Consider the following 14,003-nt stretch of genomic DNA (forward strand, 5'->3'; position numbering starts at 1 on the left):
AAACTACTAACAGAGGCAATGCAACCTTTTAAAATGTATATATATATATTTTTTAATTGTTATTTTAAGCATTTTAATAATCTAGCATAATATCCATCTACTGTCTCATTTTCCTGTTGTAGGCATTAATTAATGCAAGTCCAGTCTACTCTAAGTTTTCATTTTTCAGAGATTCTGTCTGTTAGACCTTTTACTCTGTTGTCTAAAAATGTTTCAGAATTTTTTAAGCTTCTGTTTTTCTTTTGCCTGATGCCCTGCATCAGATTAAAACTTGTTTAAGGAGTTTAACTAGTGAAAGTTTATCTAGTTTACTATCAAATTTATAGTTGTTAACACATTTTGCAAAATATCTCACATTATCTGCTCTTTGTAATTGCATATATTTTGCATCTTCTGTTAGGGGCGGGTCACGTGACCCTTTAGTGCATTTGTTTCCCATGTCTCTGAAAGAAGAGAGAGAGAGAGAGAGAGAGAGAGAAAAAACAACAACAGAACTGTTACGTAACCCTTTCTCTTGTACCACGTGGTATCTCTATTCCCCGTATTCACAGTAGTGTCTAGAATGACTGTTTACTTTGTTTTGTTATTTCCTGATCTATGACTCAAGATACAATACTTGACTACCTCTCTCCCTGCTATCACAAACCTTAGCAATAGCACAGTGTAACCTGGTCCCTGATCTAAAACAAAACAAAGAGAGGAATTCTGCTTACCCGAGCCTCCTGCTTATGTTTGATAGGCTTTTAGGACCCAGTTTTCCGCTTTCCACAGATCAGATAAGTGGACAGCCTCTTTAGGCACGACAATTCAGTCGGAGGTCTTTCCTTCTTCTGCAGACTTCAATACCACCTATATATTCTGACCTGTAGCTTACCAAGGGAATTCCGGCGATTAGGACCAAGATGTTAAATAAATTTGTTAGAGTCAGACTGTAAAAATCATTGAGTTATTCAAACACAATGTCAATTAATAACAAACAATAATGCAGGAAAGCTTGAGCATCTAGTACTAATGTACATTAGGAGGCAAAAAACCATACACAAAGTTTGTATAGAATTTTGACTGCTTTATTGACCAAAACACATTGGTTATATACATTTCATTATCAGTTTTGCCCACCTCACTGGTGTGGCTAGTGACAGGGTCTTTACATCATAGTAATTCATAAAAAGTGCTGAATTTGTGTTTTTCAAAAAGTCCTTTTCCCATGAGAATGTTGCAGCCTTGCAAGCAGCTGGTCAGTCACGATGACCTCCTGAGGATGTAGCCAATTCAAGGTTCTCTGATTAGTTCCAATACAATAGATGTATGTCTTCCTTAAAGCCTTCCTTTGTCTTCCTTGCTCCCAGCTGCACTATCAGAGATAGTGCGCACTCTCCTGGTGGAGGCAGAAAGAGGACACACATGCGAACAGATTTATTATTTTCTAACTTTGCAAAATAATCTTTACTTGAAAGACATGAGCCAGACTGCATCTGCAAGCTGCCAAGGTCAAATTTCTGATTACACTGCAGCTTGTGCTTCAAGCAATAATATGCAGGTTTATTTCTACTGTTATTCTAGTAAGACAGAATTAAATGCATTAAGTACATTTATTCCTAACTAAAGCACACATTTCTCTATATATTTGATCACACAACTTATATATGTTTGAATGATTAAATACACATCTTCCTAAGCAGCACACATTGTAAATATATTTTTCTAGGCAGCATGTATGTAAATATATTTTCTAAGCAGCATGTATAGATTTTTCTAACAAGTAGTGTCTTATCCTTACACTGGAGTCTGACTGCCATGAGTCTGTCATTAATTGTGATGACATCCCTCACTGTCTTCTGAAGCACCTCCTTTAACACAATATCCACGATAATCCTAGTCCCCCCCCCAAATAGTAGACTCTGGATTCCAAACTAGTTGGCTCTGCTGCACTGCCCTTCCACCTTGTCTCCTAGATATAGAGGGTGACTAGTCTCCTCCCTACCATCATGTCATCCACTTCTAAGCTGCATTTTGTCACTGAGTGTGGCAATTCTTACTTCATGTTTGGCAGATTGATTGGTTTCATATAAACCTTTTCCTCAACTGAGCTGGGCAAGTTATCCAAGCTGGCAGCTGGACACTGGCTGGCCAATAGCTTATTGACTCAGAGGTTCTGGGCTTTATGACTGGCACACACTGGCCAATAGGACCACATACACTCCTCACACAGTTAGCAAAGGTCCCTAGCATAGGCTGGAGCAGGCCTGGTCCTCAACCCACTTACACCATTAAATACCTATGCCCATTTGGTGATATTAGTTATTATCACCCAGAAACAATTTTTAAACCACTCAGCACCTAGTCCTGAAACAGAATGCAGTTTGTGATCCATGTTCACCTAGCTTGATGATATGCACGCCACAGTTGATGGCCAAGGTGGTTGGTCTGTACAACTCTTCCCCAATAGAGCATCATCTAGAGTCTGTGCTGCTACCTACATCTATTCTTGGTTCAGACAGACAGAGACACTCAGCATGTTTTGTTGAAGTGGAAGGAATCCCACAAAAAACACATGGCTGAACAAGGAGAAGGTCATGGTGAGCTGGATGTCGGGCGCTAGGATCCACAACATAACACAAGCACTCAGGTCACTCCAAGACAAGTACAAATATGACTCAGTCATTGTCCATGCTGGTGTGAATGACCTGAGAAGTACCTCCCTGGACTACATGAAAAGAGACATAGAGGAGCTCTCTGAGCATGTAGCCCAGGCCGGTATGACCCTGACCTTGAGTAGCATCTTACCCTCACCAAGAATGATGCCACAATATGAAGACAAGATGATCAATTTCAACAATTGGCTTAAGTATTGGTGTCATTCAAAGGGGATCCAATGCCTGTCAGCCTGGGATGACATGCTCGACAAGCCATGATGCTTCGCTAGGGACGGCTTGCACCTGTCACCCCTGGGCTTTCGGATATTGGCAAAGGCTCTTGCTACCCCCATAGTGCCTTTTTTAGGAAAGGCTCAAAAGGCAAACCCACCTCCATAGGTATCACAAGGGATAAGAAACTAAGAATAATGCTACTCAACGCCAGAAGTCTAAACCTCAAGATGCACGCACTCAAAACTCTCCTTAGCATGGAGAACATCGATATCTGTGCAGTAACAGAAACCTGGTTCAAGGCTCCCGAGAGCACCCCGGCACTACCAGGTTACACCTCATACCATGCTTTTTGGCCCCAAAACTTGGACTGAACCACAAAAGGAGGGGGAGTATCAATATTTGTCAAAGATACCCACACCTCCAGGTTGGTGGCACAGCACGTAGCATCAGAGACTATCCATGTGCAACTAACAGTGGGTAAAACTGCCTTCCAGTTTATAGCCTGCTACAGACCACCCTCCCAAACCCAGGAACCCCACTCGGCCTTCCTGAGAACACTGGAAAATATGAAGGTCTCTCCAAACACCATTATATTGGGCAACTTCAACTACCCAAACATAGACTGGGAGCATTACTCTAGCTCCAACACCCTAGCCCAAAGGCTCCTAGAATTTATAAACTCAATGCTATGGAACAACTTGTTACCACTCCCACAAGAGGGGAAAACATACTGGACCTGATAATCACCAACATGGGGACTCTGTGCTCCAGACCAGAAGTGTATCCCTCAATGGTAAGATCAGACCATAAACTAATCTCACTGGATATTCACATCCCGACTCCACCCCCTGCCCTGAAAACCACAGTGAAAAACTTCTCTAATGCAAATTTCACACTCCTCAAAACCGAGGTGGAATCCTTCAAAGCCCCCGGGCCTGTGGAAAATACGGCTCAGACCGCAGAATCCTTTATAAACGCATTCTATGAACACCTTCAGGAATGCATGGATCATGCAATCCCAAATAAAACCAGGTCCCAATCCACCAAAGGCAGACGTCCTATCTGGTGGACCCCAGCCATAAACAAACTATACAATAGAAGGAGGAAGCTACTACATGATAGAGCAAAATCCCAAAAAGGGAAGGCATCTCTGATCAGTATTAGCAAAAAACTACGGGCACTCATAAAATTGTCTAAGGCCAGCTTAGAGAGAAAAATTGCACAGGACACTAAGGATAATCACAAGGCTTTCTTTAGTTATGTTAGGAACCTGGTTGGGAATTCCCAGATATGCTCAGAATTAGTCCAAAATGACAAAAAATACACCGAAGCCACAGACATTGCCAACATCCTAGCTGACAGGTTAAGCGCAAACCCCTCCCTTCCCCACCAAAAGGGCAAATATCTATCCCAGCAGAGTGCTGCCCCCCTGACATCTCAGATGCTCAGGTAAGAGCTGCACTCTCCAAAGCAAAAAACACAGCATCAATGGGACCAGACGGTGTCCCGGGCTGCGTCCTACATGAACTCCAAGAAGAGCTAAACCCAAACATAAAACTACTGTTCAGTCTCAGCCTTACTACAGGATATGTACCCAAAGAGTGGCGTACAGCAACAGTGGTCCCTCTCCACAAAGGTGGTGCCTCAATGGATCCTGGAAACTATCACCCGATAAGCCTGACTAGCTTGGTCTGCAAAGCTATGGAAAGGATCATCATGGACCTCATAAATAAAGATATTGGGGACCTACAGAAACTGGATCCTACCCAGTTTGTCTTTGTTAAGGGCAGATCCTGCCTCTTAAACCTAGTTGATTTCTTTGAAACAGTCACTAAGGCCATTGACGAGGGGAAGGTGGTCCACACAGCCTACCTGGACCTCGCAAAAGCCTTTGATACAATACCCCACTCGGGCATTATAGATAAGCTCACCAGCTTAAATATAACCCCCTATGTCACTAGATGGGTTGAAAACTGGCTCAAGGACAGAACCCACATGGTTCGAATTGCTGGAGCCATGTCAGACTCCAAACCAGTTACAAGTGGCATCCCACAAGGCTCAGTCCTGGGACCTCTCTTGTTCGGTATATATTTCTCGGAGGTACAGGCCAACATGGAAGGACTGTGGCTGACCAAGTTTGCAGATGACTGCAAACTGGGCGCCATAATCGACACTCCAGCCAACACAAGCATCCTCCAAAAGGGCCTCATAGAAACAGACAACTGGTGCCAGAGCCATGGCCTCAAGCTAAATGCCAAAAAGTGTATAGTCATCCCCTTTGGCAAAAACAAAGTGCCCACAAATTACCACATAGGTGGTAATCCATTAAGTACAGAAGAAGTAATTAGGGACCTGGGGACCCAAGTTGATAGCAATCTCTCATTTGACAACCACGTTGCCAAAGTGGTTAGAAAAACATTTTATATAGTCCACCTAATCATGAAGGGATTCACATCTAGATCAGGGGAGGTCATCGTGCCTCTTTACTCATCCCTCATCAGGCCCATAATTGAGTACAATGCCCCTTTTGGGATGTACCTTACCAGACACCTGCAGCAACTGGAAAAATCCCAAAAGTACCTCACCAAGAGGATCAAAGGGCTCAAACAGATGCCATATGCTGCCCAGTTAAAGAAACTCCAGCTCTACTCAGTGGCATACTGCCTGCTCAGAGGCGATCTGTGCCTGACGTATAAAGCCATGTCCAACCTGGAATTAATGGACATGCTGCACCTCAGAAAATCCAAATCCCATCGAGCTACGCGCTCTTGAGACTTGAACCTCAGCACTGAAATAAATAGGACATGCTGGAGGGACAGATTCATAACCCAGAGGCTCCCTTCACTTTGGAATAAAATCCCAGTCCAGGTTAGGCGGAGTCCCTCATTGACTCTCTACAAGAGGAATCTTGATGAGTGGATGGGAGATCGTAGGTTTACCCTGGGTATCACTTCTGTGTCACTGTTAGACAGAGGCACAGTATACTAACCTCGAAAAAGGGCATAGCAAAATTATTTTAAAATGGGTGGCGAAAGCCAAACACACTCTGGCTAGGCTTATAAATGCCCTAGGGCAGATAGCCTAGTATGAACCTATGAACCTATGAGTACATTGAAATTCCATGCAGACATTGGCTAGAAATCAGGATCATACCTTGCACCATATGCATGAGAGGTAAAGACTTTAACCATTATGCTAACTAAAAATAAGAAATACTGCCACAAATATGAAGAAGAATACTCTTAATGAGAGCTTTTGTCAGTAAATACAATTGACTTCATCAGATATCTGATCAAGTCAAGAGTATTTACTGATGAAAGCGCTCATTAAAAGAGTATTCGTCATATTTGTGGCGGTTTTTCTTATTTTCATTCAAGTTTAGTTTGTTTCTTGGTCATTATGCTAACTGGTTAATAAAATTAAACAATGGATATTTGATACTGAATTATATAGAAAGACTGAATAAAATAGATGTGCTTAAGTTTCCTATAGCTAGCTAACAGCTGACTAACATTCACATTTCAGGCTTTCAGGGAGTTGTACATTTGGAAGTGCTTGGACTTGAATAGGAGAGATAGCTGAGATTTTTTGAGGTTGTTGGCAAACTTGTGTAAAAATAATAGAATCACCTCTGTTTTCTGTAATTGGTGGATATTTGGAACTCACTTCACCTTCATGTGATGGAAAGCAAAACTTGGAACAAAGTTAAGCCAGGTTTTTATTGGTAATAAGTGTTATGTCTATAAGGCAAGCATCAGGGTTTTTTAGACCAAGCCGGAAACTCAGTATATCATTGTATTCTATTCTTCTAGTTGCATAATGTGGTAACAGGTGGAAATTTGTAAATCCGTGTGACAGAAGTAGGAAAAAATGCTCTTCTTGTCTAAAATTACTATCAATGCAGATTTAAATGCCAGCTCTGTCTTAAAATATTAAAGTATGAAAAGATCTGCCTTTGTTTTCTTGTTTTCCAGGGGAAAATTCTTCCCCAACATATGCTTCTAGAAATATTTCCTTAGAAACTATATTGTGTTTCAGGGAATTCATGTGAAATTACAGTGAATATGGAAAGCACACTTCTTGCAGAAATTTAATATCTGAAAATAGATTTTATAGGTAATGTACGCAGATGGTTCTTAACCATCCATCCATTTTCATGGCAGGACTAGCCACCCAGCAGTGTAAACCTTGGCTTAAGATGATTGTCACTGCTATAGCGACACCCCGACCCCATGTGCAAAATGGGAAAAAGGGGTTGAGGATGGATGGATGGATGGTAAGCAGATGGTTCTTAACTGGAAACTTTACTTTAGTATAGCTATATCGAATGATACATATTCTATGATTATGACTGAATTAGTAAAATACTAATTATTACTGTTTTTGTATCACAAAATGCTATAACTAAATCTGACGTTTTGATACTCATTTTTTGATTTAGTTATTAAAATGTATGAAATATTCTCACCCTTATTATGCAACCGAAACTAACTTGCATATCATTCATTTTCTATATTTAGATTTCCTCTCATCATCTACAGAAAGTAAGTAGTATGAAAATTGTTATAGTTATTACATTTCTCAGTTACTGTGTTATCACATGTTTCATCTCCATTTATCAGTTGTTGTACCATTTGAACTGCATGGCCTGCTTTTGTTCTTTCCCTTGTTAATTTTAACACACACACACACACACACACACACACACACACACACACACACACACACACACACACACACACGGTACTGGAGGTCTGAGCTTGGCCACTTGGCTCTATAGCTGTGCAAGTGGGGAGGCTTATTGGGGATCTGCAGAAAGAGGGAGAAACTAGCCCAATTCCAATATTATTAATTACAACTTAATATAGTACAGCTAATTTTAATCACAGCATAAACATCCCTGCAATGTTAATCGGGACAGTGTGACCTTACTCATCCTGACCCAGTGAGCAGCGTACATACCTCTACTCACTTTGCTTATGAAGCAGCGTCCAGCAACTCACTTCTTATACCATTTACTGAATTACCCCTCCAACCAAATAAGCACCATCCTTACCTCCACTCAATTATATTTACCACTTATTGCCTCCAACTGCTCACTTTCCTTTCCCAACTTATTGAAATGAACATCCAAATACCAGAGTAGGAACAGAAGAGGGAAAGCCTGTCCCTCTTCTCTGCCCTTCCCAGACTTCTAAAATAACCACACCACACCAATCTTCCAAAAAGATTCCAAGATATCAAATTTCCTAAACAGCTAAAATTAAACGCAGATACCTCTACAATGCTAAAGTGACAACCATAACCTCATAACCTAACATCACCGCAGTATAATGGGTAAACTCTTGCTTAGCTAACTACCAATAGTAGCTTCACATGATTCCCCGATCAGTACCTACAAAATGCTCCACTGCATACTAAATCTATGCCAGGAGAGACCCCCACAAGGACAATGTACCACTGAAATTCTAAGAAGCCCACTCACCCAAAACAAAACAAGGTCAATGACTTGCCATCACACCTAACTCAGCTCCTTTCTCTGCCCAGTGGATACAGTAATAACCACAATGATATTTCCTTTGTTATTGAATCCATTGCCCGGTAATCCTGCCATCAAACTCACTATCCCTTATAAGGCAAAAAAGCCTTTGTCAACCATAAACCACCCAGTAAGTGGCATCAGAACATCCATGGAGTAATATCCACTGAAACTGTAAGACCCGAACAAACCAGCAAAAACAAAGGTTCCAAAAGTAATAAAGGCACTGCTCCCAGATAAGACCTTAACGCTCACTTTTATTGCTGTATTTGTGAATAAAAGTGAGCGTTAAGGTCTTATCTGGGAGCAGTGCCTTTATTAATTTTGGAACCTTCATTTTTGATGGAGTAATATCCATACAAACTGCAGGTGAATGACCCTCCATATAGCAAAGTTGACCCTTGCAACCAACTTACTTTGACAATGGGCAATGTACCATAATCTACAATCTTCACTCTATCAGCTATACCCTTCCAGCATAAGTCCCTTCAGATTTTGTACATTACCACACCCTGTCATCCATGAAACTGCAGTCATTGCAGCTAAATCCTCCTTGACCAGCTGGAATGCCCCCCTTCCTCACAACCTGCATCAACTAACTCAACAATCCATCCCCCAGTCTCCTACCCCCGGGTGGCTGCAACACCCCTACCACACCTCACTTATGAAAGCTACCCTAGAGTCCTGCAATACACATCTAATATTACTAACCCAACCTGACACCTTGTCTAACAGCACTAGCAAACCATATCACCAACATATCAACTAAATGAACATGAACCCTATACCCCCAAAACTCCTGCTTAAATTTGATGCCTGACAAATTGACTAATTCAGAATAACAAACTCCCATTCCAAACCTTTCCATACTAAAGGTGGGAAGTGACAGGTTACAAGATCCCCACCCTTGCCCCAAAGCTCACTTAAGTAACCATTAACCCAACCCCCTTCATCTGTTGCAACTCTGTCCCAACTATGTTCAACCCCAAAATCCCCTTAATGTAAACTAAACACTCATTTAACCATGCTTGTAACTTACCTCAAACACACCTGTCCCCACAGTAATCCCGGACTATATGACTCTTATTTGCCTAAATGAGCCTAGAAATTATGTCATTACCTGTGACCTCAATGCCTTCCCCCCGAAGTCCAGAAACTCCAACAGCAGTATAAGGAAAGGAGTGATTGGTAGTGCATATATGTGCTATTATGGATTCAATTTTGCAAATGCCTTAGATCCAAAGCAGAACTTGGCCTTGGTTTCCTGTTAAATGTTTTCAGACTGTTGCTCAGTGTGCATTCCCCCACTCAGACCTCTTTGTGCACTGCTCTAGCAACTGGGACATTGACTGCCATAGGCACCATCACCTTATGAACCCACTTTCTGACCATCCCTCTCTACTGCCACATCTTTCAAAGTAATTTCATCAGGGCTCTGACTGCTGCTTTCTCAGCACACCCCATCTGACATCATTGTGCACCACCTAAGTGACCAGGACATCCATTGAAACAGGCTCCATCACTTCTGAATCCTCTTCCTTCAGGTCACCAATGGCAGACCATTCAATTCCACACTTCCACAATCTGCAAAAGAAAATTGATTAATCACCTTGCCTTACCAGAAGTGAAACAATGATGAACCTCAAACCCTACTCCTTGTGTCTATGCAGCAAAACCTTCTCATTATGACCCCCCCTTTACCATCTACCTTATGTTATCTCTCAGATATGAGAGCCCTAAACGGAAAACCCCCAAAGTTTAAAGAAGGGCCTAATTGATGAGCTTAAATCTACCTCCCTATTCATCATCTGTTTTTGCCAAAATTACTCCCGACATTACCCTTGCAAGGACCATGTGGAAAGTTATTGTGCTTAGAAAGTGGTGAGGAAAAGAGAAGCACCCCATCTCTAATTAAATATGGGAGTCTCATGTTTCATCTATAAAGCAAATGTAACCTCACTAAACCACCTCCCTTACCTTCAGACAAGCTGTCCTGACTGGAGAGTCCGTAGCAAAGTCCCACATGTGAATAGTACCTCTCCCCTCTTAGAGAAGAACATCTGGAAAAATCCATAAATAAAACTGGGCAAAGGTCCAAAACTATGTATTTTTTTACTTTAAATTTCCTTTCCTTTTACCTCACTCTCCCCATCTCTTCATCACTTTCTTTTGCCACCCATTTAAAGTCTATGCACCACACGTTAATCCCCCAACTGAGAACAAACAAAAAAAGGTATAGCCATCCTGAGTATTAAAGCTCCTTCCAGCCATTAAGCACACGGTAACAGCTGTTACTCTACTATCATGCTTTTCCCCCACATGTGCCCCATAGCACCCTTCCTAGAAAATCATCAGCCCTGACAAAACACAGCAAACTTACCTGAACGAATCCCTTCTGGTACCCTGATAATACCACCAACAGGCACTTTATGACAAACAGCATGGACAAACCTTAAAGCTCCCAGTGAAAAGCAACAGCAAGAAATGTGGACAAAGCCACCCTTAACTGAGATGGAGACCTATAAATAAGAACTTCCAAATATTGCTCTAGCAACTAAGAAAGCTGATAAGGAGGATACCTCTTAGCCCCCACTGCATGTGCACAGCACACAGCCATTATGCAAGCAAGCTCACAGCCTCCCTTCCCTGTGCAGTAAACTTTTTAACTGTAACAAGTAATAATTACCCCCACAGTCTTATGACCAACACACAAACCCTAACCTAGCAATAATTCCCCTTTAATGAAACTTCTCAGAATAAATCAGAAACAAATACCTTACACTGTACACAAAATTACATTACATAACAACCCTGGTAAAACAATGGTGGACAAACTTCACGTAAACAGTTTATACTCAAACCAAATGAGGTTTACAAGGAAATCAACCTTCTATGTGTACAGTTAATAAAACATATATAAACCATACTTCTGAAGCTGTCAGAGCAAGCAATCTGGACATAGGTGTGACCATGGTCCACCAAACTAGAGAAGCATTTAATATTGCACTTACAAAAGAGAAAATAGACAGAATACTGGGTTGGCACTAACATGAATTCTCTGAAGGTTCTGAAGTCTGCAACCGAAATGTGGTCATTACCCTCCAACCTCCATCGCAACAGTTTGCCAGTAATTTTCCAGAGAACCACACTTCCATGGAAATGAACTAGAACATGAGGCAGAATCTGTACACTCCAGAAAATCAAATCAATAATGCCAAGATGTATGCAAGTAAACCCCTACATATTTAACTGTTTGTTATTTAAAACAAAGCTGAATACTTTCCCCACACCACATGAGAGGATATCGTAATGCAACTGGCTAACTAGCCATGAATATTCCATCTGCAAATGCCCAACCAGAATATGAAATCAGATGCTGCATTATCCCGTGTATTCTGAAACTCTGAAACTCTATGTCACCCATCTCCGCTATACTAGACAACCACAGATTCATGAAGAACAGAACAAAATACTGATATAAACCTGGCATCTCCACCAAATCTGTACAGCAGAGAACGTTTTTTTTTTTTTTCAGAAGAGACAAACTGTCAAACAGGCAGTAAACTGTAAGTTCCTTCCAATGGACTCACACTCCGATCACACCACTGTTACCTTGTTCAAATATATGCAGCCAACCATACACCACACCCTGTCTAAATGCATGCCGACAGCCATACATAAACCAAACCTTTTCAACAGCCCCATCAGCACTCACTATGACCCCCACAAGATGTTCAAGCTCGCATCATGCCCTCCTCATGACAATATATCTAGTTTGGAGTCCTCTCCCTTAATTTATTTTTTAATTCACCACTTACACTACCAACTTTTGCTGCACACAAAATACATACTGCTGAACCAGCAGCCAAAACTAAATAAGTCCCAATTATGTGTGTGTGTCCATGTGAGGAGAAAGCACATGGCAGTGACTGCTAGTTCCACACCGAGCATGTGGGGCACCAACTGCTAAACAACTCACTCAGAGCCCGCAAAAAACCATCACTGGTCCCAGCTGAGGAAAAGACCTCAGAACATGGCACAACAAACTGGCCCCCAAAGGAGCACTTCATTGCCAGTCACAGCTCCGTCCCACAGCTCTCAGTCTTATGTTCCAAACATTTAACCACCACCACAGACAAAGTGCAACATATTAGCTGAAAAGTGGAACACCCACCAACAAATTCCATACTCAGAAGCTCACACAGCATGGTGAAAGCATTCCTGCATAACTTCATAACATCTTCAACAATGACAATAAGGGGCAGGACTACAATTCCCAGGACCACAGGCATGGCCAGCAGCTGAAGCAGATACAGTTGAGAAGTCTGGGGGAGAAGCACCAGTTGCCAGCACCATCTTTATACATTCCTGATGTACTATGGCTCTGGCTAAGAAATAAAGGATAGAACACACACATCATATGTACATGAAGATCCTAAACCATACACGGATTAAATGTAAGCGGTGTTTGCAAAAGGCCACTACCTTTACTTAACCATGTAATATGTTCATAGGTTCATACTAGGCTATCTGCCCTAGGGCATTTATAAGCCTAGCCAGAGTGTGTTTGGCTTTCGTCACCCATTTTAAAATAATTTTGCTATGCCCTTTTCGAGGTTAGTATACTGTGCCTCTGTCTAACAGTGACATAGAAGTGATACCCGGGGTAAACCTATGATCTCCCATCCACTCATCAAGATTCCTCTTGAAGAGAGTCAATGAGGGACTCTGCCTAACCTGGACTGGGATTTTATTCCAGAGTGAAGGGAGCCTCTGGGTTATGAATCTGTCCCTCCAGCATGTCCTATTTATTTCAGTGCTGAGGTTCAAGTCTCTCGAGCGCATAGCTCGATGGGATTTGGATTTTCTGAGGTACAGCATGTCCATTAATTCTGGGTTGGACATGGCTTTATACGTCAGGCACAGATCGCCTCTGAGCAGGCGATATGCCACTGAGTAGAGCTGGAGTTTCTTTAACTGGGCAGCATATGGCATCTGTTTGAGCCCTTTGATCCTCTTGGTGAGGTTCTTTTGGGGTCTTTCCAGTTGCTGCAGATGTCTGGTAAGGTACATCCCAAAAGGGGCATTGTACTCAATTATGGGCCTGATGATGGATGAGTAAAGACCCAGGTTCCTAACATAACTAAAGAAAGCCTTGTGATTATCCTTAGTGTCCTGTGCAATTTTTCTCTCGAAGCTGGCCTTAGACGATTTTATGAGTGCCCATAGTTTTTTCTAATACTGATCAGAGATGCCTTCCCTTTTTGGGATTTTGCTCTATCATGTAGTAGCTTCCTCCTTCTATTGTATAGTTTGTTTATGGCTGGGGTCCGCCAGACAGGACGTCTGCCTTTGGAGGATTGGGTCTTGGTTTTATTTGGGATTGCATGATCCATTCATTCCTGAAGGTGTTCATAGAATGTGTTTATAAAGGATTCTGCGGTCTGGGCCATATTTTCCACAGGCCCAGGGCCTTTGAAGGATTCCACCTCGGTTTTGAAGAGTGTGAAATTTGCTTTAGAAAAGTTTTTCACTGTGGTTTTCTGGGCAGAGGGTGGGGTCGGGATGTGAATATCCAGTGAGATTAGTTTATG

General features: G+C 41.9%; 1 protein-coding gene across 1 annotated transcript in view; it reads left to right on the plus strand.

Moving 5' to 3' along the window:
• The window catches only part of LOC122808793, a 1,139,808-nt gene that overhangs the window by 110,704 nt on the left and 1,015,101 nt on the right, over window positions 1-14,003 (plus strand). Inside the window, exon 2 of the mRNA XM_044079839.1 lies at window positions 7,391-7,414. Within this exon, the coding sequence (XP_043935774.1) occupies window positions 7,391-7,414 (24 nt within the window). The remainder of the gene's footprint in view (window positions 1-7,390; window positions 7,415-14,003) is intronic.

The sequence above is a fragment of the Protopterus annectens genome, chromosome 1.part1 (genome assembly GCF_019279795.1).
Source record: "Protopterus annectens isolate FY-2018-M chromosome 1.part1, PAN1.0, whole genome shotgun sequence".
Classification (NCBI taxonomy): domain Eukaryota; kingdom Metazoa; phylum Chordata; order Ceratodontiformes; family Protopteridae; genus Protopterus; species Protopterus annectens.